Source organism: Atractosteus spatula, chromosome 5, assembly GCF_055471065.1.
Source record: "Atractosteus spatula isolate fAtrSpa1 chromosome 5, fAtrSpa1.hap1, whole genome shotgun sequence".
NCBI lineage: Eukaryota > Metazoa > Chordata > Actinopteri > Semionotiformes > Lepisosteidae > Atractosteus > Atractosteus spatula.
In genome coordinates, this window is record NC_142710.1 from 59,381,965 (window position 1) to 59,406,456 (window position 24,492).

Consider the following 24,492-nt stretch of genomic DNA (forward strand, 5'->3'; position numbering starts at 1 on the left):
ATAAAGGAAACTATAAACAGACAGCAGCTAGAAGTGGGTCAGGCCACAAAAAGCTCCAAAATCTCTTTCCAGACTGGTTGACAATTGGTGATGCTATTAGGCATTAGCTGTAGATTCTTCATTATTTAAACTTTTGGGGGGGTTGCATGCTGAGCCAATTCAATTATTTAAATCAGATCTTTCTAAATCCATAATACAACAGGGCTGCCATTTTTTGCTGATGCACAAAGAAGCTGCCTCCTGCTACTCCAGGGTGAATTGGGACTGACTGGCCATTGGCATGCAACCCTACCTGCAGCAGCTTCCAAAGCAAAGAGGTGTGTCAGCATTCTCTGCCTCTCAACACAGCACAGACAGAAGCAGTGCTTTCACAAGGCTAGGAGAAAGCTGCACGGCTTTAATTCTATTCCAGCAGTACTTAAAGGCAGCAATCTTTCACATACGTCTATGGGGGGGGGGGGGGGGGGAGGAAGAAATCACAGCCTGCCCAGTGAAGCATTGCAAGATTTCCAATAACAGCTGTACAGAAGACAATAGTATTTCGTTTCAGAATCGCAGAAGAGGGCCAAGTTCACTGTGGAAGATAAGCGATTTAAATTATATAGAGTACGAAGTGATGACTGTGGCCTGAGTGAAGGTAATGATCAAAGCCACTTAAATATCCTGTCAATACAAGACTTCTGCTGTATGTCAAAAAAGAAGGGCAGTTTCATTTTAATGGTACGCAAGCTGTTTTCTTAAAGCTACTCGCATTAGTATCCAAGCATGGAGGACTCCTGTGATAACAACCACCCTTTAACTCCTTGTGATCTGCATCAGATATGCACAATGAAGTTATCAGGATTGTCGAGGCAGTACATTAAAGGAATTTTTGTACTGTTTCATTGGTTTTCAAAGACTTTCAAAGATGTCCCAACTGCCAATTCCAACATAAATTAATAGCTCACTCTTGACCTATGGCTTTCTGTATCTCATACCAGCCGAGAGCTTTGTGACTATTTCAAATCGATTACTCATTGAGCTGGTATGAATTACTGCGATTCCTAAACTTCTTCCCAGACCTATAAAACATGAAGGTCCTTCTAAGACTGGAGTTGACGTAAACTTCTTCATCACGAAACTGAAATGACTGCTGTATACACTTCTTAGTGACTATCATAAACACTATTTATTGTTCTTTGGAAAGTGAACAAAAATACAAGTCTCTTACCATGCCCTGATGATGTTCCACATCTGATCTCATTATCAGCTTGATGTGTTATTTATTCAGGGTCCCATTCAACTGACCTCAACAGTTAAAAGATCCTAAATGCTGAGATTTAATATGACGTTTAGGAAGGTTTATAGGAATGGTCCTCGGTCCACACAGTGATGACTTCGAAATAATTTGATAGACATTCAAGATCCTGAAAAATAAACCCCACATTGTTTAGGGTCAGAGTAATTCCTCTGTATACAAAGCTGTATGCAGCTGTATGCAATGTTTTATAATAGGCTTCCTCTACCCTTATTTAACCCATTTTATAAGCTACAGGGAAATCCCATTCTTGGCTCATTCCAGAACTGGGTTTGCAGATTTGCCTTGCAGCTGAGCTGCTAATGATATCAATTAGCTCATTATTATCTCAATTGGACCAATTTAACTTTCCTCCGCTTTTTTTTGATTGTGCTTTAATCCAGCAACTTTCAGGCACAAGTCCTTAAAACAAGGACTTAATCAACTCGTAACTGGGTTTTTCTACCAAGCAAGCAGGCAAGCTCAGCTAAAATATGTTTATCAAAGTATTTCCATCTTTAATGACCTATTCAGGGCTGTGGGAGGTCAAAGAGCAGAATCACAGAGACATGTTAAGAGAAGAATGCCTCAGGGCACTAGGACCCTCTAGACCAGGGGTGGCCAGCCCTAGATAGATGCTGCCTGGCAGTGAGCTGGAAGCAGCTGTTTTTCACTGGAGCACAGAAGAACTAGGCTCAGACCCATAAACTAAGCCCCTCATTGACAGTGCTATAATGGAGGAAGCTGCCATTAATCAAAACAGGCCAAGACTGAAACAAAAACACTAAGCTTTGGTCCTTAGTTAAGGGAGTCTTGGGGGGATTTACGAGCTCATTTGGCTAAAACTAATCAATACGTTTAATATCAAACTTTAAATCAATTACCTAATTAAGATTTTGCAATCGAGCTGTAAAAGCTATAGGAACAGCAGCTTCTTCCCAGTCAGCTCATACTTTTCATTACCTTATACATGTTCCAAGAAGAGATTCAACATAGATTAAAACAGGTTCAAAAATGGAAGTTCTCCTTAATGAACCGAGGAGTGGAAGCTGTAAGGGAGACTGATTTAATTTGACCTGGAGAGCCAAGTCCTTTTCAATAATTTCAGAATTGGTGAAAAGATATTCTCCATGCATAAACCGTGTAGATTGAGCCCTATGATGTAGGGAATTGCTTTCCTCTTGCATCACTATCCAGGAACCCCTAGGACGGGCATGATTCAGTCACTTCTTTATGCCTACTTTCTGTTTATGGCCCCTATCCAACAAAGCAGTTCCAGATATTAATCTGCAAAATATATAATGGCAACTAAAATAATTTACCGTGCTCAAACAGGTGTGCCTGCTTTCATCCGCACTCAAGAGAGCTGTTCACAATTTTAACTTTATTCTAGCAACATTACAGGTAAGAAAAACAGCTCTTAGAATACACATTTTATCTCACATCAGATATGTTCCCAGTTAACTTAATCAATGCAAAAACATTCTGCATTACATACAAAAACAATCTGTGAAAAATACAGATAGAAGAGTTAACTGGCTTGTACCAAAGCATATTACACATCACCAAGGAAAACCTGCAGGTGATTCACTACTAAAATATCATATGAAAAGAACAGGGTTAACAAAAACATCACAGCAGATCTGGGCCCCAATTACTGGATTAGGGTACAAGAGCAATGCCAGAAGTTGAATTTCAAAATGCGAGCAGAAAAAAGACCACGTGATTTCAAAACAGAAGGGGAAAGGTACTGCAAGACATTTAACAGTAAGTCGTACAGTCCATCTTTAACTCGGATAACCTTTGCACTACGAAATACAACAGACAGCTGAAACTGAACATTTCGGGACATACAAAGATCAAAATGCTGAATAAATTGACACTGCAGTACTTTTTCAAACAGATATTAAAAACAGCACTGACATACAAATTTCAAGACTGATATAAAACCTGATGTGTACAGTTCTTTTCACGCAAGATTTTAATACACATGTAAAATTTGGAAGGTAGATGATAACTGAAAGGATCGTGGCACATTACAGGAGGTAAGTTCCCATCCTCGTCTGTGAGGCCTAGTACAAAGTTTCCATTTCAGGGACACTGAAAATATGATGAGACACCACAGTCTTCGGACAATGTCAGCAAGTGAGAGCAAAACACGTGCCCCATGTTAGGTAGGTCCATGAGAAAGCGCTCTGAGCCATAGTCGGGGGAATCAGAACTGCTGAACAATAAGCTTCTTCTTTACATCATGGGAGAATTTGTTCATTTTGAAGAGGTCACTGTCATAGAACGCCGACAGATTGTGGATGTTGATCTGACGGGCCTGAAAGAGGGGAGAATGGTTACGAAGATAAACCTCTCCTATCAGGATAAAACAAGATTAATCTTAAAATAGGCTTTACAGAAGCTTCTGCGATAATGCTTTCAGAAGTTTAAGAACAATTAATTGTAAGCACTTAAAATCAACAGCACTTGCAGGACGCTATGTAGTGCATTACCTTATGATGAGGGCATCTACAGATGCATGTCTGCTAGATCCAAAATTATTCTACCTTTTACCAGTATAATTTCTACTAGAGCCTGCCGCTGTTAGAACAAGAAGAGGATTTAACTACTATTAAGTGGGTGTCCTTTTTTTCTTGACTGTCCGCTAGGGTTGTGGTAAATAATGCTAAGCAGGATGGCCAGTTTCAAGGGACATACTTTGTTCTCGACTGGCTGTTAATAGTTTAAAACCATGAGTGCTAAGTCAGTGCTATTCAATGTGTGACCATTCTGTTGCAACGAGCAGGATTGATGTAGTAATTAAAGTGCTAAATATGAAGAAATGTGGGGAAGTATTGTAAAATTCTCCAAAGATACTGAAAGGGTAAGAAGCCTTAGTCTTCAGAAGAAGCATTACTACGACCTCAAGCATATCAAGCACCCCTCCCCAACTACTTCCTGTTTTCCACTGAAAGTTACTTTATCCCAGCAGTACCCTCCTCCATACCTTATCAGCCAGGTCCTTCTCTGGTATTTCAATGGTATCCTGCTGTGCTCCATAACGGTTTCGTTGGTACGTCACCTGCTCAGCTACCAGCTGCTTCAGGATAAAGAGCAGTAGCTCATTGTTGTCTCGCCTGAAGGCCAGATAACGGGCAAATGTCTGAAGGAGAGAAGGGCAGGTTTACTCCAGAGGTTTGCTGCCATCCACTCATTAGGCAAACAGAAATCTTAAAGGGCACATACCATGAAGAGCTCAAATTTAACTTTCCAGGCACTCCAGTGCCACCTAGTGGTATTTATTTCTTAAATAAATCCCAGATTCTTCTGTAAACTTACTAGTGCAAAAACACAAAGCCCAAACCCAACATGTGTTTGTCAGTTTCATAAAGGGAAATGTTCATTCAACTCATCAGAGCTTCATGTAACAAATGAAGGAACTTAACTGAGGAAAATACTTTTAACAGAAACCCATCGGCTTCTAGCATTCAGTACCAACTGACTCTGTAGGCTCATTTAAAGTGAGGTGTAGAACGTGCATGACTATGGTTTTCTCGAAAATTAACTTGCTTTGTTGCCTTAATTTATTCTAGCCAGCTGAATTCTGAAAATGATCCTAAAATCCAAGCACAGCTTGCCAATCTGTCTTCGTTACGCTCACAAGTCGCCAGATCACCCAGTGAGCGGGCCTATCCATAAACACAGGAAAGCGCTGCGGTAGCAGATGAATTAAAGCTGCAAGAAGAGACCAGCTTCACGAAACGCCCACCTTCCTCATGCTCCTCATGACGCTGAACTTCTGCGTGTCGATGAAGCTCTCCAGCATGACCCGAATGGCCATGTTGACGTCGTCCTCCACCACGTAGTCCCTCAGGTGCATGCGCGCATGGGCCTCGGCCATGCGGATCATGGACTCGATGTGGCGCACCGTGATCGGGATGCTGCCCGTGGCCTGCGAGACAGCGCACGGCGCAGCCGTCGATTAGGGCTTGACAGAAGAACACCGCGAAACTCGGCCATACCGGAGCGTGACTAAATAAGACCGCGGGTGCAGGCTGTGCAGTTCAGTTACAGATGTATGAGGGGTGTCAGTTACAATTAAGGGGTGTAAAAAGGACATGAAAAATTCTGCCACTTTTTACTTGTCCTGGCTGCAAGGAGCCTCACGTTCACAAAGATGTTACCAAAGCAACAAAGTAGGAGATGTCTATCTTGCACATATTTAAGGTTACAATATTATGGCTTTATTACATTGTGGAAGGTATTAACTGCAGCAGTATGCTAACCAAACACATGTAGTGCGTGTATCAAAAAGTATGTTAAAACAAGACAAAAGCTGGTTTGTATTCACAGCTGCAGAAACTAATTCCCTCCTACAAAGTTAAGAGAAAAGAGAATCCATTTCAAAGAACAGGACAGATGTGTTAAACAAATCTCTGTCATGTACCACATAAAGCTGTACTCTAAAAAAAAAAAGAGCTGGGAAGCTCTTTTGCCAAGCGGTTTGGCTGTCCTGCAGGGCAGTCTCAGTGCTATGTTGCTGTGTGTATCGAGCTGAAATACTGAAAGTGCACAAGACCTGCCCTGAAGAATTTCCCACAACACGACAGGAAGAAAGGATAAACCGTTGCTCTCCAGAAGGTCTAATAAGTAATGTCAAAGCCGGCTTACCATGGACTCCTTGCGCAGATCGCTGTACATTTTTGCCACTTTGTCCTGGTCCATCTGGTTGAGCTTGGGGTGCACTCTCTCCTTGGCATAGATGATGTATTTCTTCAGCAGCTCCTGAGGGATGGGCTCCACGCCATAGGTGTTGGGTAGGACCACCTCCTCCAAGCTCCCACTTGCCACTTCCTTGTTGCCAGGGTGATGCTTGATGTGGCTGCTCACAACAAAGCGGGCAAGCATCTCATCCTGCCAGATAAAGAGATGGAATATCCATTTTTACTATTTTCTTCCACTTTTTAGATGTCAATACCATGCATTACAAGTTCAACTTACTATACATACACATGATGCCTGAAGTTAGCTTTCTTTTAAAGCAACAAAGTGGAGCTGCATGCAAGTCAAAGGGTTTCACCACCAGAAACTAACCTGCACAGGATCCACAGTATCTCTGACCACGCACAAAATGTCAAATCGTGACACTATGGGCTCAGTCAGGTCCACATTCTCCGAAAAGGTGAGCGAAGGATCATATCGACCACCTGTATTGTCCACAGAGGAAAATGCAGTTAAAGAAGTTGCATTTGAATTATATTGCACATTTTGTAGTAGAGCGTCTAGTGTAACCTTTCTGAAAACCTTTCTGAAAACCTAACTGAAAATTTAACCTGTAAAAAGGTTAAAACTGTTTGCCCATAGACCCTCTTCTGATCAAATTTTCACATCATGTACACCATGCAGGGATAATTAAATCTGAACAGCTCTCTAGAAAGACAAAAGCTTTGTTTTATGTGCATGCTCAGTAGCAACCAGCAAACGGGCCAGTCTCCAACAGATGTGAAGTGATTCTATAAGACCTCTAATATTAGTGTCTATAACAGGCATCTTTACCAATGGGGTTGGAAGCAGCAATGACAGTGCAGCGAGCCTGAAGGGAGGTGACAATCCCAGCCTTGGAGATGGAAATACTCTGCTGTTCCATAGCCTCGTGGATACTGGTTCGGTCCTGGTCGTTCATCTACAATACAGGCAGGAACACAAACACCTAAGCCATCTCAGAACACTTAAGAGGGCAGACTCTTACACATCAGGAACACAGCACACATTGCGTAAAACAAGCTGCGGGTCAAACCGAATATTCGAAAAACAAGGAAAAGGGATGTTACATTTGTTATTGCTTTTATAAAAGATGAATCACAAAGGGTTGTAGGAAATACATTATACAATAACACAGACTTTGAAGATCCTATAGCAATGTTATGAAAGTGATGGAGTGCGAGAATTCAAGCCCACGCTATTTAAGAAAGGACCACTTGTGACATCAACGCTATGTCATGATCAATATCTGATAACCCAATAACTTGGGTCTGCCCCCACGGATATCTACCAGCCGCCGTATCACCCTGCAGCTCACAGCTGGCAGTCTACTGAAGCTAAGCAGGGGGTAAGGCTGACCAGGTGGATGGGAGACCTCCTGGGAAAAACTAAGGTTGCTACTGGAAGAGGTGTTAGTGGGGCCAGCAGGGGGCACTCAAACTGCAGTCTGTGTGGGTCCTTGATGCCCCAGTAAGGTGATGGGGATGCTATACTGTAAAAAGGCACCATCCCTCACATGAGATGTAAAACCAAGGTCCTGATTCTCAGTGGTCATTAAAAATCCCAGGGTGTTTCTCGAAAAGAGTAGGGCTGTCGCCCTGGCATCCAGACAAATTTCTCATTGGCCTTCATCAATCACCGCCTCCTAATAATCCCCATTTATGAACTGGCTTCATCACTCTGCTCTCCTCCCCACTTATAGCTGCTGTGTGGTGAGCGTTCTGCTGCACATCGGCTGCCATTGCATCATCCAGGTTGGGCTGCACACTGGTGGTGTTGAAGGGGAGTCCCCATTACCTGTAAAGCGCTTTGTGAGGAGTGTCCAGAAAAGCATTATCCAAGTGTAAGAAATTATTACTACTACTACCACCATTCCTGTTCCCCCTAACTAATAAAATCCCCCTGAAAGGACAAACTGAAAGATCGCTGTTCCATAGGCTGCCCCGTGGTTAGCAGTATGTCCTCCCACACGTTCGGTGTCACACACCTTATCGAACTCGTCGATTAGGCAGACTCCACGGTCGGCCAGCACCAGGGCGCCCGCCTCCAGGGTCCACTCGCGGCTCACGGGGTGCCTCTGGACGTAGGCCGTGAGACCCACCGCTGAGGCCCCCTGTCCGGTGGTGAAAACCGCCCGGCTGGCCACCTTCTCCACATACTTTAGGAACTGGGACTTGGCCGTGCCAGGATCTCCACAGAGCAGCACATTAATGTCCCCTCTCACCTTGTGCTTTCCACCTGAGAGCAAAGATGCCAACAGCTCAAGATCACAGACTTTAGCATCATTCAAATGAAACATTTCTAAATCCCTCACAAGACCAAAAGCACAAAGCCTACTTTCAGTTTTTCCAACTAAAAAGTTTTGATCATGACCTTGTTTGGTCAAAACCATGAATTTCATTTAAAAAAACAACCTGCATAATAAGCTTCTCTAGTGCACATTGGCGTACCTGCCGTCAAAAAAACCCAAGCCTTCCTTAAAAAACAAATTAAAGAGAAATAATGCAAGGAACTCCTAAAGATACCCTTAATTTCAAGTGGGGCTGCAGACTTGAACAACCTCTTTTTTGGTTCAATTAGTTTAAAACAAATTTCCAAGTTCCAAGGCTGCAACCTTATACAACGTTCTCAGAAGAAGTCCATATTTTTTGCCATTCCGAGTTGTTTATGTCCAAGCCTGAGCAGTATTTCCCCACTATCTGTCTACTTACCAGGGTTTTTTGGTTCTCCTCCAAACAGAGCTAAAGCAATTCCTCTCTTGATGTCCTCGTGCCCATAAATGGAAGGACCAATACTGGCAAATATCTAATTGAATAGAAAGAAAAATCAATCTGTGCTTAAAAATATTCCAACCATGTACTTACACAAACTACTGTCAAGCAATCAAGTGGAATATTTTTTTAAAAGTGCATCAAGTTCACATTCTGCGATGAGTAGCTGATGGCAGGGAACAGATTCTAGAGATGGAAAGGCTACTTTCATCATTGAGGCCAGTGACCAAAATCTCATTTTTTGCATTTTCCATTGAACACCAAGTTCATTGGCCCACCGAGCTCATTTTCAAACATGCAGACCACAAAATGTGCCTAATCCACACACAAACACTCGCCAAAAGCCTGACGCAGGAAAGAGAAAGCGTGGCTCATAATCATGCTTCCTAGTCAGCGATAACGAAGCCGATGTAGCTCACCCGCTCTCCGGTGCGCTCGTCTTTCGACAGCGCGATGATGGCCTTCACATCCTCATCGGTCAGCTCTCCCACAGCCACCTTGTCGTCCTTCTTGGCGATGTGATTGGCCATGATAACCGTGGCAAAGACGGGGAAGCCATTGGCTGTGTTGAGGGAGCCGTCATAGTTGTTGTTATAAATGCCAGTCAGCTCCTACAGGCAACACAAAACAGTCCACAGTGATCCTCTGAGCAAACTCAAAGTCATTTCAAAATAGATGTATGACTGCTAGCATTGTTTATTAAAGGTGTAAAAGACAAAACACTTAAAATGATGGGTACGCTTTTTAACATATATACATTTTTACAATCGTTACATATTACATATTTCATTTTGATGATAATTGGGTGGATCTTTCCACATGGACAATGTACAAACAATGGCAAAGCTTTAAATTGGTAATTTAATGCACCGCAAACTCCAAAATTGTAACTATTCACCTGAACTGAATACGAAAATTTCAATATCATTCAGAAAACCTCTTTCAAAAAATACACCTCATGTGAACTGCACACAGAAACTTCCTCCATCAACCCTGGGTTGAGTGTTCCATGGAGAAATAAACCAGTTCGTTCCCAGAGGTAGGAACAGAAGCATGATCCCCATATTGCCCTGTACTTACAATTTCATCACCAGGTTTGCAGCTATCCACCAAGTCTGCCAAGAGGATGGCATCTTTGGACCGGGGCAGTCTCCCTGCTGCCACCTTGCCAGGGCTCTCCTGGATAGTGATACGCTGATAGTTCTGGTAGACAGTCTGTGAGAAAAAGCATCTGATTATCCCCTGTGAGTTACAGCACAGTCAGTCATGTGTTCAATGGTCATTCTATTTTATGACACACTAATCACTATATAAAACAGGCTCCATTCATTCCTTTAAAGTAACAAGCTAATCAATCGTGTCGTAAAATTCCTCAAGGCTCTAGGATCAAGCATGCAACAACAAGAGAACAAAATTCTTCTCTTGTAATTATTGTAATAATATGATTACACCAACTAATGTTACATCTTTTCACAGGCACCTTATTTCAGATTGGCATCATTAAATGTTTAACCATGTGCATATGCCTTGAACATACTTCAGTTTTTAATCAAATAAGGATGCGGCACATACAAAGTTTTTTCTAAATCATATTTTTGCTTCTGTTTCTCTTTACCGATTCAAAAATAGCAGCCATTATTCTCAAAGCATGACTGAAGCGCTGAACCCTAACTAATGGGTCATCAGCTATAGGATTTTAAATTGACCTTTCGGCATTCCACAATTATTCTTAATTCTTAAAATTGGGCTTGGAGAAACGTAAACCGGAGTGATAACGCCAAAACCTGGCCGAACAGGACAGGGCAGGACAGTCTCTTACCTCTTCCATATTGATCTCGAAGGGGCCGAGTGACTGACACTCAGGGCAGGAGCCTGGCTTCACCTCCTGGTTTTGGGACTGGAAGAAGGGCCCCAGGATGAAGTTACACTTGTTACAGTTGTACTTGACCATACTGAGCTGAGGCAGGACCCCTGTGCAGCTGGTCACCACCCCACTGGTGCAGATCAGCTGGTTCAAATGCAGCTGCCTAGAAGAAAAGAAGAGATAGAATTAACTCATCAACAGCCATGGACACAGTAAGTGGCTGTGGGCAGGGTTACAAAGCAACTTAATATGCCTTCCAACTGAATTGTGATCCCAGGATATACCAATATCCCCCTTGGGAGCTAAGAGCCTTAATTAGTCCTGCAAACAATTACCCTTCCTAGAGATCTATACAGAAGACTCATCTCATTTTAGCTGCCTTTAAAAATACACAATGCCCAAGTTATATATTAAAATAATGTTAAAGAACATGTACTTGTTGGTACAGTGTTTTACCTGAGCAAGGAATAAAATACAGAATTTCAATTGTGTTTTAACTAATTGAAGCACATTGGCCAGACAGGGAAAAATGTTCTTCCACACTTTCTAAGCAAACACAGCAGCCTGCCATTAGCTAGTGTCGCACCCTCGGGTGGTTACCTCAGGGAGCGCAGGTCTTCCACCAGCGGCAGGTTGCAGATGCGCACGTGGATTTCGCGAGCGATGCGGTCGTATTTGGGGTACATGGCCAGCACCACCTCCTTGGCCGCCTCGTCGAAGATCTTCAGCATCTCGGTGGGCGCTTCCGGCAGGAAGTAGGCCAGCACGTGCTCCCGAGCAGCCAGGTCCTCGTAGTTCACCAGCAGGCTCTCTCTGTTCTCTGGAGGAGGAAAAGGAGGAAGGATAAGCCAGGCAAGAGGTGCTCACAAGAACACCGTCCCTGAACCATGACCTTTCCCTCACAGCAGCCGCTACAACTGGGAATACGACTCTGTCCTGAAGTTTGAACCGTCACCAAAACTGAGGCGCTATTGGCCAGGGTAACCATACTGCAGATTTAGTCCATACTTCTTTAAAAAAAAAAGTGAGAAAGGCACCAAAGTCTCTTAAAACATTAACAAAGCTGGATTTTCCAATGCAAGGGGAAATTCCCCAAGTTAATTAATATTGTAACTTCACATTAACTGCATAACTAACTCAGGAGAGAATGTCCCTTCAGAAAGAGCTCTAGACAAGTTATGGAAAACTTGTGCCAAACTGGAAATACAAGACTCAAAAAAAATATTTGACGATACGAATCCTCTTCATGGGATGAGTGCTACCAATTCAAATGATCTACCTGGTAAAAAAGTCTGATGAGCCAACATCAACTGGCAACAGGAATTTACATCAGCTCAGACACCTGAAGCTAGGTACCTTTGCACATGTCGCTGATCTTCTCCTTGAAGACGTTGTGGCCGTTCTTGTCCACGTGGGTCCTCAGGAAGTTCTTGAAGCGGTGGTAGATCTCCAGGCGTGGGGCGGCCATGGACACCCACTCCCGCACCGTGTGGCCCTTCATGTCCTCCAGATTCTCGATGCTCTCGATGATCTCGTCGTCCTCGTCGGACACGGCGCCGTCCGCCGCGCGCTCCGCCAGCCGCCGCTTGCGGGCTGGCCGCTCTTCGTCCTCATCCTCGCTATCTGTGGAGCACGGGCCAAGTCACGCGCGGCACAACGCTTGCTACACAACGGGACACGAGGGAAGCAAGCACAGCGGTTTAACGCGCTGCAGGCTCCTCGCAAGGCGCTGGGTACTCCAAGCCTCATTTTTTGGCTTCAGCAATAGAAAATGCAGAATAACCAGGAACATCCTGCACCTTCTCAAAACTAGAGACAGCCTCAGTTAGTCTTCGCAATGGGCAAAGTGCAAACGTTAGTCTCATTTCCTTCCAGGTGATCTTCCCCCAAATATACAGGGCTGTTGCAGAAAAGGGGTCAATGTGATCTTCAGGAATTCTAAAGAATAATCTTAAGCCCTTCCTCATGAGGAGAAAGAGAATGGACCCTCCATAGGAACGGAATTAAAAGGCATAAAACTTTTCTGACCAGAAATCAATTTCAATTCGGATGGAAATAACAGTTCTACACTGTGAGCTTTTCCTCTTTTAGTTCTAAGACACTATGTTAACGGTACACAACAGTACCTTTTCTTGTCACGTATAATAGCAATATAATACTCAGAAAACCCACTCCCCTGTCCGGACACCTCTAACTGTTAAAGACGCTGGTCTATAATGTGATTAAAAGAACTCATGTCATTCTCAGAGAAGACCTGTTACTGAATGTGCTCTGGGCACCGGAAGATTTAGTTGGGACTTTCTCACTCACTGGGCTACAGGATCACTGCTGACTTACCATACAGCAGCCCCCTTCTTAGACGCCCCCCCATTCCTCTCTCCTGGTCCCGTCTCCTCATGGCTTCCTCAGCCGCGGCTCGGGCGCCGGGCGAGAGCTCCGACAGATCCTCCTCATCGTCCAGCCCCTCCTCCTCGTAGCGGTCCAGCTCTGGAATAGCCCGGTAGTCCCTGCAGACAGACGCTTAATGAACTAAAACGTTGCTTTTGGAAGCATCAAAAGTGATCAAAGTCTCTAAAAAAAACCCCCACAAATTCCTGCAATCCCTTCATCCATTTTGTTGACCACAAATATGCACAGAATAATTAAGAAAGGTTTCGGTTGCTGTAGTCCTCTAATTCCTGGTAAAACAAGGCATTGCTCTAAAAGCTATAGAATGCTGAACAGTATTAACCTGTAGGATCTTTCAATACCCACAGCTAAAATTGCAGTTTTCTTCTAACAAAGATTCCCACATGTGCCGTCACTAATGCAGTGATACATCATTAGCAAAAACATAAGCGCACTATAATTGTTTGCCGTGATTCACAATACTACACCTCGCAATACCTTTTTAAGCTTTTCAATGCATTAGACTTAATATATATCCTGCAGCTTGCTAGATCACCGTGCATCGTATAACGCAACTAGTTTTAAATTAACTGAACTCATTGTTCTACTCCACATAATTGAATTACTAGCTGTCAAATAACATACACCAAACACAAAAATAAAAGTACTTTATAACTCCGACAGGATCTTTCCAACGCCATTGCATTTGGTCTTAAACTACTACAGTAAAGTACTGCCCAATAGCTAATTTAACTTCACCTCTGTGGTGATTTCAATATTTTATGCCATATTCCAAAAGATAACGCGAAAGAATGCACCGCGCTGTAATTACCTGCAGAAATGCTACATGCCAAAGAGATATGCATTTGTTGTGCACAATGATCGCTGCAAAGCACCTCGGCTCTGCTTCTCTGAAAAGGCGCTTTTGCGCCCACCCGGAACACAGTCAGCGCAGAACTCACCGTTCCATGCCATCCCCGATCAGCTCCTCTCCATCCTCCTCCTCCTCCTCCTCAGGGAGGGGGTCCTCTCCAAGCAAGCCCTCGGACTCATCCTCGAAGGGGGGCAGATCTCTGCCGGGGCTGGACGTGAGATCACCATGCCGGGATGCCTGGCTGGGACTAGTGGCAATGTTGTAGGACTCGGAAGAATCCTGGGAACGAGATGAGCTCAATTTAAATTCTGTTGGTTGGCATCTAGTTGTTGTTTTTTTTACACTACAGAACCAAAAAGTAATTATGAATATATGAACTCCTACGAAGAACCCTAAAAAAAAAAGCAATGGACTAGACACTGTAGATATTTGATATTTGGCTCCTCCTTTACATAACCCAGCATTGTTTGCGTTACCGAGGTCCGCCAAGGACACCAGGAATTAAAAGTTTAAATGAAAGCACGCAGATTGGACTAAAATCGCCTTCTGAATACTAATGCTTCTGGAGTTTGTTTTTCCAACATCTTTATCAGTCATCGGCGAGCAGTGCTCAGTCGAACGCGTGTGCCAGCTCAGGGAGTTTCTACCACACAAAGAGCAGCGCACTGTCTCCAATGCTTCTGTAGTTCTACTAACCACCGTTACATTTTGAGGATGATGTTTTAAAATTACATCATTAAAATAACGGAAACGCTATTTTAAAACATACTTTAGAACAAAAACCTCAGAATGACACAATGAAAACGTTTTCACCTCACTCCCCACTAAAATCCAAAAGCTGTGTTAGACTAAACTTGCTTTAAAATTAAAAATATAGCAACGTTTCTTAAAAAACTCATATACACAACCGTAAATATTTTAAAAGTGATTTTTAACTCTGAATCCAGGCACCACACACATATATATATATACTGTATATAACGTTCCGGTTCACCTCCTATCCTAACAGTATTTAACAAAGAAGGATTCTTACAAAATCTATAAAGCAAGTGTTAACCCAAACGACTGCTTTTCGAGTGCAAAATAACTAAAGCTTAAGGTTTAGGACATAAAAATGATGTCAAAGCCTATTAATAAAGCTCAATTTCCTAACTAAACCGAACGAAAAAATAGATTGTAAATCTTCTCCACTTCAAATATACAAGATAATTTTTAAAAAGTGCGATTCATTATCGGTAAAACAAAAATAATTCCATTCTCTACTTACGGCCATTCTGCAGCTCCTGGTACTTTCTCTCTCCTGCAAGGAAACTTGCTGTTTCTCTCTTTTTCGCGCGAAATGGCCATGTGACAGCAAAGCGCGCGAAAACTTATGAATATTTAATTTAGAACTACGAACTCACTTTCCGATTGGTCCTTGACTTATAAATATTCATTATCACGGATACTGTAGCCATCTCCGGCCAATTTTTGTCCAGCCCAGGAAATGGGGGAGGTGCTTAGCAAGTAGCTTTACTTCAGCAAATTCGTTGCGCTGCTGTTAGTGAGGACACGTGTTTTCCAACACTGTAGTTTTGATAGGGATGTGTCCTTTTTTGTACTGAAAAACACTTATATTCTTTAAAGGCAAGATCTGGGGGCTGGTTTCGTACACCGGACTACATTAGTGTAGCCTAACATTGGATTTAATCAGGGTTTGATATTTCTGCTAAGATGCTTAGCAGGTTTAGGGGTTTTAATACTCAGTTTAAAATTATTATTTATCAATCTTCAGAAGTGTTTACTATCGTCACCCCGGTAATTCTGGCCTTATACTCTTACATTATTTTGCTTGTCACCGCTGTTGTCTGTTACTTTTATAGCTGTGCGGTTTAATTCAATTCAATTCAATTCAACTTTATTGTCATTAAACTTACACAGGTGCATAGTATAATGAAAAGTGTTTCTCATTAGTCACTCAGGTGCAGTATATAAATAAGACAGAAGATGAGACAATAGACAGTTACACAATAGCAATAATAGTAACAACATGTAATAACATAACATAAATAACATGTAATCGAAAACTGTGCAAAATTCCGCAAACAGAGAAAATTTAACAGGACAAAAACAGTGCAAGGTAATTCTTGGAACAGTGCAAAAAAATAGTGTGGTTAAAAGTAGTATGGTTAATTAATATTAAATATTATTATGCCTGTTACAATTTTACTGGGCTATCGAGGGGACAGTACAATTTTGGCTTACATGTGTGTGTGGTGGTGTAGGAGTACAGTGGTTGTGGGTACAGGAGGATGTTAGGAGAGATCATAATAAGGTGGAAGGGAGTGGGGGCGTCACCAACTTGACAGCTCTGGGGAAGAAGCTATTTTGGAGTCTAGTTGTGTGCGACTGGAGTGACCGGAACCTTCTGCCAGATGGTAGGGGAACAAACAAGTTATGACCGGGGTGAGTGGGGTCAGACATAATTTTGGTGGCTTTTTTCAGACTCCTGGTGTTGTATATTTCCTGGATGGATGGTAAGGCACTGCCGATGATGTGTTGGGCAGTTTTGACCACCCGCTGTAGTGCCTTGCGGTCGGATGCGGTGCAGTTGCCGTACCAGACTGTGATGCAGCTGGTCAGTATGCTCTCCACCGTACATCTGTAGAAATTGGTGAGGATCAGTGGGTGTAGGTGTATTTTCTTCAGCCTTCTCAGGAAGTACAGCCGCTGGTGTGTCTTCTTGATGAGACTGGAGGTGTTCAGTGTCCATGTAAGGTCCTTAGAGATGTGAACGCCTAGGAATTTGAAGTTATTCACCATCTCCACCGCAGACCCTTCTATGTAGATGGGGGAGTGAACTTTTCCTTGTCTTCTGAAGTCAACAATCAGCTCTTTGGTTTTGCTGATGTTGAGACATAGGTTGTTGGTTCGGCACCAGTCTGCGAGTTGTTTTATCTCCTCCCTGTAGGCAGTCTCATCGTTGTCAGTGATCAGGCCCACGACTGTGGTATCGTCAGCATACTCGGTGATGGTGTTTGTGCTGAACTTAGCAGTACAGTCGTGGGTGAACAGGGAGTAAAGCAGTGAACATGAATGCGTTGTCACAGAGAGATGGACTTTACATTCACCCCCACTTACCTTTCTTCGTACGTTTTACAAAACTGAGATGTTCTTATGGCATGGTTGACAAAGTATTCTAAATGGAGTCATTCAGTTTTGTAGGGATGTCATAACTCTTTGTAGGACGCACTTTTTATATCACATATCACCCTCAAATCACTTCACTTCATTTCCATTTCCAGAGCAACAGGTTATTGTAGTCTTATCTCCCCATAGCAGAAGATATTTGACATGACTTCATGTGAATGCAGATCCCTGTTTCAATATGAAGTTCCCAGGCTGAAGTGATGTGAACGATACTCATTACTGGGTGAAACAATCAGTTCCAAGGGATGCCTGTACCATACAGATTTTTCAGATGTAGTGTATTTATGTAGTTGTGCTTGAACCTCTTTTGATTTAATACAGCATATTCCAGCATTGTCACCTTCCATATTCCACTTTTGTAGCATCATGTATTTTTTTATTCCTCTCACAGTCCAAGGACATACTGGTAAGCTAATTGGCTTCTCAGAAAATCGGTCCTGGTGCGAGTGTGTGTGCGTTTGTGCCTGTGTGTGCCCCTGAGATGAACTAGTGTTCCATCCAGGGTGTATCTTTTCTGGCACCTATTGCTTGCTGGAGTAGAATCATGACCCTGTATTGCATAAAGCGGTTAGAAAATTGATTTATGGATTTATGGATTTCTTTCAATTTAAATTGTCTGCACAGCTCTACAGTATAAATCATATAAGCTATTTCTATTTTCATCTGACAAGAAAAGACTCACTGTAAAATGTATATATGCATAGATGTGTATTTGTTTGGATTGAATGTTGATATATAGTGCTGACATTTTTTATGATTTATTGGGAAAATAAATGCTGTAAAAGTATTTGAATAGAATTCTGAACTTTATTCCAAACATGAAATAAAAGACTCAAATGTGTTGTAGTGAGTTTTGTATGTGTATTGGTGTTATTTCTACTTGAACTACTTGGCACATTAGTTTCTCTTTTGAAGTTTGCACATACTGTATGTTGTTTTTTAGGCTAGGGCTAAAGAAAAATCAACTATAAAGCAAAGTAGTCACAAAACAGATAACCAAATTATTTTTCCAAAGACCTTATCCTCCCCCTTAAAAAAGAATTCTGATTTTTTTTAACACATTGTTAATGCATACCTACTATATTACCTGGGATTACTTCTGACTTAGTTTTAAGAATGTTTCACATGCACACACAAAAAAATAATGTTACCAGCTTTTATTTCAAGAATGATAAAACAATGTTTCACTTTTGACATACCAGTCTCTATTGTGAGATGTTTCATGTAAAAGATTCACAGAAGATGATTAATTATCTAGTGTTGTAAATTGATTACGCACATACTAATTAAAAGGAATAGTCAGATTATCTAGAATTCCTCAATTCTATTTCAGTTGCTTTTAAAGATGAGGTACAGTACAGGTAGCGTTAGTGCAAAAGCAGTGTATGTTAAAACTGTGTTGTACATAGTGTTCCTGTTTATTTGTGCCTCTAGTCTCTTTTCTGATTGGGTCAGTTCCAGCATGATGCCCTCTGTATCATAGGGTCGCACGTCCTGGGATTTTAAAAGCTGGTTCTCTGTTGGGTGAGACTTAATGACCACCTTTACTGTTTGGAGCTCAGATGCCACCTTCCCCATCTCATGCTCCAGTTTTCTTAACTGAGGCTGGATGCCTTCAATCAAACCATGGATCTTCTTGCTGAAAAGCAACTGTTCTTTTAAGTCTGAATCAGAGGCACTTGGAAGTATCTTGATTGCGGCTGTCCCTGCCTTATCCGCTGGCTTTGCTCCTCGCAAAGTGCCCCTCAGGCTATTAATGAGACCGCTGAGCTCCTCCTGCTGAGACTCATGTATACTGGCCTGCACCTTAATTGCTTCCTGGAGGCTCACAGGTCCCTTCTGAGCTTCCAGGAGGAGGCTTTTCAACTCCTGCAGACGGACTCTGTTGATGTAGGTGGACCCCAGCACTCCGATCAGGGCCCCCAGCACCGAGCCGATGACGGACCAGTTTTTTGTCCTTTCAGCCCTGGCTCGCTCCTTCTCATGGCTCTCCCGCACCCCGGCCGAGAACAGGGCAAACTTCTCCCGCTCCGCCTCCTCTGCGTTCCTGTAGGCCGTACGGAGGCGACGCTCCTCCTAAAACAGCGAAGCAAAATGAAGCACAGGGTTCCAGAAGTTAATTAAGAAGAAAGTCAACCCGTATTATTTTCTTAATTTACAAAAGCACACCTCCCACACACCCACCAACCCCCCCACCCCCCTTTAAATAACCCAGTGTGGAATCAGGTTTTTTTCGATCCTGTCGTTCTGGCATGAAGTCTCTTCCAGATTTCCTTTCTTGGGCCTCTAACTCAGTCTTTTTCAGCGACTAAAAAAGTGCCTTCAAGAAAATCCCTCAATGCCCTCCAGAAACACGGAGGCAAAAATCAATCTGTCGAAAGGTAATGGCAACAAACATTTCCTCAGAGGAATGTACATAACAAGCACAAACGGACAGACAATGTAGGTCACAGAGGAAGTGGTGTTCAGAAATGGCGGAGAGCCAGACTAGCGTGTCGCAGTGAATGACACTGCTCTGAATGTAGCTCCTTAGACACGGGCTTTCTACTGTACTTATAAATCATTTAATGCCGGGCTCCCGACAGCACAATTCTGCAAAAAAAGCGCCATGAAGTATGAAAGCAGACAGGGAAACCGAGACAGCAGTAATAAGTGGCGTTTTAACATTAAGCGAAAAGAATGACGGGCTCGCCCACCTGCAGCAGCTTGTGTTCCAGCGTGGCGAGCTCCAGGTAGTGCACCTCTTCCCTGGACACGCGGTCCAGCCGGTCGCGGACCTCCTTCAGCCTCACCTGCAGGGCCTCCAGGCTCTCGTGGGCTTCCCGCACGATCCCTCTGGCCACCATGAACGCCTGCTCCGCCTGAGAAACCCAGAAACCCTCGCTCATTTTCCAACTCACGAGCAGCTAACTGAACCAACAGGTCCAGGCTAGCCTTACAAACGTCTATTATCAAAGCAAGGAGGAAAGATTTGGTTTTCCCCACTGTTGATGGACAACCCAAGTAAACACCCAAAAGATTTTTTTAGAATTAAAATAGGATTCCTATAGGAGGGTACGTGAAGAAGAAGAAAAAAAAAAGTGTAATATAAAATCTTATTAAAAATGTTAATTATCAAGGTTCAGAAAATATATTTTATATTTACAAGTAAATGATGCATTCATTATTTTAATGGCGATTATAATATCTAATGTTATATGAGGATGATGTTCTGCTTCTTATTAAAGGTATTGGTAGGGTTTGTAAATGACTACTATGAATGTTGGTGGTGCGCCGTATAAGACTGAAATCAAGAGAGGACGATGGACTTTTCCTTTTTCTTAAACGTTTTTGACCTTAAGAATCAGTTAATTAAGACCCTGTTGTAGGATCCCAGGGATTTCAGAATCTAATATCAGAATCTATAAATCTACTGGTCTTAAGGTGCCCTTGAGAGCAGTAGAATTATAGAAACCAATTCCAGGGGATTATTTCATTACCATTTTTATTGTTCTACAGTGAAATGTTATTTGAAACATTTAGCATTTGGCTAAAGAAAAGATACAACCAAGGTATTGGGAAATGCACAGTTGAAATGCTAATGGTTTCTTTATAGGTAGCTTGTATATTATACAAAAGTTAAAGGTTTAAGGTTTACTATTACTTTATTAACCAAGGTCTGCACAGCGTCTTTGAATGCTTCTCTTATAAACACCTTCACGTTATGTAAAGACAACAGGAGTATATACATCTACAGTACATCTATAAATTTATTACACAAGCATATTAGGTAAGCGATGCAGCATCACTGTCTAACATCATTTAACTGAAAAAGAAATTGTGGTATACTATTTGTTTAAATAAAAATAAGCAATTTATTCTTAAGTCCTATTTTTATGTTTCACTTTTTTATCATTGTACTGCTTTTTTTGGATTTTTCTTCCAACATTTTGGCAGAACTGTAGAAAACGTGTTCCTTTATTTCTCAGTACTAATGTGCAGTATAGTTGTCATTTCCCCCACTTACCTCTGTGACTTTTGCCTGTGCATCTCGGACTTCATTCAGCCCCACAAACTCCTCATATTTCTCCCACCAGTTGTTGATGGTGGCTGAAGCTCCCTTGACAGACCTCTGCCCCCACTGTCTGCTTATATTAGCAAACTTTTGCAAACCGGACGAGGTCTGTGACTGCAGAGGTAGCTTTCCACCGGCTTCCTTCGAGTTCTGAGCACAATAAAATCGAAACGGAAGGACATCTGGTCTGAGGTTCCCTGATACCTGAGCAAGGTAACAACGTGTCCCATACCTCACTGCTAACAAGTCCGCTCTGTACCTCATTGAAGACGGTGCTACCACAGTCCAAATATGGAACAGGAGACTACTGGCCCCGTTTGAAACACACCTGAAAAAAAAGTATAATTATTTATAATCAGACATTTTTATATTACTACTTTGACTTTAAAAAGTTAATGCATCTTTAACTTTCAACCCCTGCCTTACACCATACAAAAAATGTAAAGCTGTTATGTCTTCTATACTGATCTGGTGTATCATGCACACTAAATAAAAAAGAAAGTGTTACATTTACTGTACATGTTAGAGTTAAATTTTATATGAAAGGTGATGGTCTCCTTGTGCTCGGGTAATTCTGTGTTCTTGCAATTATTTCCTCTATACACAGACACACAAAATGTGTAAAATGCTGTAAAATGTTTTGGTGAACAGCATTGTAATAAAGATATAAATAATGCCACACAAACTGTGAATCTTACATTAAGTGATCTCCTTTCTAGGACTGATTCTGGTCCATAAGAATTATGTGACGTGGTTACCCAGCCCTGCAGCACAGATCCAATAATAAAATAAAAAATTATATAAAATATATTCTCAGATTCAAAAATGTGTTGAGCACTGGAATTTTCAAAGTCTTATTTAATTTAAGGCTTTCCTAAACCAGCATCTACTAAGGATAAAAATGAGATCTTTCTGTCTCTCTTTAACGCTTTTCTTTCACCCTGGGGAAATGATCTTTGACCTACTTCAAACTTTCTATAAAATATCCCTTTTAAATACCGGTTCGATCTCACGCACACCACACTTTTGACAAACGTATATCTGCTTCCGCACGCCGGCGTTCAACTTTGACACCTATGAAAACCGCAAAGAACTACTGGGTAATCTCGCCTGGTATTTTGATTATTATCTATTTCTAAACTAGTATTTCTTATATTTCGAGATCTTGAACTAAAGGTGAAGTTGCTAAAATTTAGTACCTTAATTAAACTAAATGCTGTTCGTATAATCGGATTTAAGATATTTTGTGGAATTTATAGCACACTAAATGCGAAAAACAGCTCCTCTGTATGCTGAGCAGCCAATGCAGCTATTACTCAGAAATTTGTAATCCTGTACCTAAATGGAAGCATTTTGACAAGATAGATTATGGTGTTTTTATCAGACACAATTGTGATAATATTATGAAATCTTATGAATGGAGAAAGGTCACTAGCGGAAAAAAACACCACCGCGGTTTTTATTTCCCTGTTTTTTAAAGAAAATATTTACTTCGGTTTTTTTTTATCCATAGTTTCTTTTATGTAGCGCGTACTGAGAAATACATACTACATGAAAAGTGTTAAGATATTAAAAGGATGTACCTCAGTCGAACAGACTCTCCAGCGTTAGCACATAGAAGAAGCCTATAAGAAGAATTGCAGCCCTTTTCACTCCGGCGAGTTTTCAGGACTTCTCTTTCCGGTGAGGGATTTGGGTCCTTTCTGTGCGGAGCCTTAAAACACGCCTGTAGCGGACATGTCTGGAAGAGACGGTGAGGAAGATTAAATAGAGATCTTTAAAAATAATAATAATAATAATATTTTGAATAACTTGGTTATATTTGTTTTAAAACTGCTCATGATATGTGCGTTCCTGTATGTATACCTTAGAACATTTGAGAAAGCCACGGTGTTTAAACTGAAATAACGCTGCACGGTTTACCTGGTATCATACGATAAATCAGGTATTAATCTGTAAACCCCGAGTTAATTAAACATAAAACGCTATATTGTACGTTTTCAAGTCCTTGTGTCCACCTTTTTTCTGCCTAATTAATCTTGTAACGTACTTATTTGATAATGTAACGGATATCGGCAAATAGAAACGGAAGGTGCTGTGTCAATGCGGGCGGTTATGGTGCCCTAGAGTAGTTTGAAAAGCATTATAAATAGGCACTCATTATATGTTTGATTATTTCTCTGAAAGGGTATGCTTTTTAAAAATCTTTTGTCATTTGAAGACCTGTTCAGTATTCATTCGTCTTCAGTAATTAGGGCTGTTCAGCTAGCTTCACTGGTGTGGTATTATTTATCGGTTATCCTTCGACAAGCTGACATCAGCAATTAAGACGCTGATTAAGATAATCATCTGAGTCACTAAATTAAAAAATGAGTCAGCGAATAAAGAAAGTTCAGTGCCCAGACTGTTAAGATTAAAAAATGCTTTAAATTTAGACATTATATTTGAGTTGATGCACATTATAATATTATATGAATGAGAGCTCCTCATTTTAAGCCTGAAGCATCCTGTTTATTCAGTTTCTCTTTTTTTTTCCTGTGGTAGGTGGTAAGAAGAAACCTCTAAAACAGCCCAAGAAGCAGTCAAAGGATATGGATGATGTAAGATATCCCGATTGGTCTGTGACGGTCTCGTTCAAAATCAGCCGCAGGGTAGATTTGAGAGGTTTAACTTCCAATTTGGAAACGATTTGTGTTGTTTTTATGACAGGAGGACATGGCTTTTAAACAGAAACAGAAAGAAGAACAGAAACAGCTGGAGGCATTGAAGGCCAAAGCGTCTGGAAAGGGACCTTTAGGTGGGTACTGCATTCTCCATGCTTCCACATCTCTCACTGAACTGACAGGTGGGAAAACGCAGACCTGTACCATTAACCCGAGAGTCATAAAGGGCTGTATCATAAGGCATTCTGTAATATTCTGGTGAAATGAGAAATGGTAAACTACACCCAAAAAGGTATCGAAAGTAACAAGGATGGTATCAACCTCTCAATATATATTTAAAAACATGCACTTGCATGGAGTATTTGAAGTCTACTTGCCTTTTCTCAGTACAGGAAATCTTGCATTTTACTGCAATTTTAATATGTTGTTAATTTGTGTAAATTGCCTTCTACAGCTAGTGGTGGAATCAAGAAATCGGGAAAGAAATGAGTGGGAATTCTGAGACAATGGGAAGGAGGTCCGGGATCAAGGGGCCTCCATTTCTGCAGTTGGGTGCATTTTTGGACAAAAGATGCTTTCTTTGTTGTTGGTCTTGTAAAATAAAATACATTTGCGAATATTTTTTAGGCTTCTTAATTGTCATTTATTTTTTAATGATATATAT

The 24,492-nt window shown here is 41.7% G+C and overlaps 3 protein-coding genes across 4 annotated transcripts; 1 reads left to right on the forward strand and 2 right to left on the reverse strand.

Annotated features, from left to right (window-relative positions):
- Positions 1 to 2,640: 2,640 nt before the first annotated feature.
- mcm2 (minichromosome maintenance complex component 2) lies at positions 2,641 to 15,245 on the reverse strand. Its single transcript, XM_088917644.1, has 16 exons — positions 15,190 to 15,245; positions 14,011 to 14,201; positions 12,998 to 13,167; positions 12,017 to 12,283; positions 11,261 to 11,480; positions 10,616 to 10,823; positions 9,877 to 10,011; positions 9,216 to 9,407; positions 8,737 to 8,830; positions 8,013 to 8,263; positions 6,821 to 6,947; positions 6,359 to 6,471; positions 5,936 to 6,178; positions 5,034 to 5,216; positions 4,272 to 4,427; positions 2,641 to 3,602 (listed from the first exon to the last, which is right to left on the reverse strand). The coding sequence occupies exons 1-16, from the start codon at positions 15,193 to 15,195 to the stop codon at positions 3,492 to 3,494; spliced, it is 2,667 nt and encodes an 888-aa protein (XP_088773770.1). The 5' UTR covers positions 15,196 to 15,245; the 3' UTR covers positions 2,641 to 3,491.
- A 3,010-nt stretch (positions 15,246 to 18,255) lies between these two features.
- ccdc51 (coiled-coil domain containing 51) lies at positions 18,256 to 22,822 on the reverse strand. 2 transcript variants are annotated; one of them, XM_088915284.1, is made up of 4 exons: positions 22,749 to 22,822; positions 21,118 to 21,493; positions 19,808 to 19,972; positions 18,256 to 19,187 (listed from the first exon to the last, which is right to left on the reverse strand). In XM_088915284.1, exons 2-4 carry the CDS (start codon positions 21,427 to 21,429, stop codon positions 18,441 to 18,443), a joined length of 1,224 nt encoding a protein of 407 aa, XP_088771410.1. In that variant the 5' UTR covers positions 21,430 to 21,493; positions 22,749 to 22,822; the 3' UTR covers positions 18,256 to 18,440. The 2 variants fall into 2 exon arrangements, with proteins under 2 accessions (XP_088771410.1, XP_088771409.1); XM_088915283.1 differs by lacking the exon at positions 22,749 to 22,822 and adding an exon at positions 21,864 to 21,936.
- Positions 22,821 to 24,450, forward strand: tma7 (translation machinery associated 7 homolog). The gene is made up of 4 exons (XM_088915290.1): positions 22,821 to 22,918; positions 23,710 to 23,765; positions 23,875 to 23,962; positions 24,283 to 24,450. Exons 1-4 carry the CDS (start codon positions 22,903 to 22,905, stop codon positions 24,315 to 24,317), a joined length of 195 nt encoding a protein of 64 aa, XP_088771416.1. The 5' UTR covers positions 22,821 to 22,902; the 3' UTR covers positions 24,318 to 24,450.
- Positions 24,451 to 24,492: the final 42 nt, after the last annotated feature.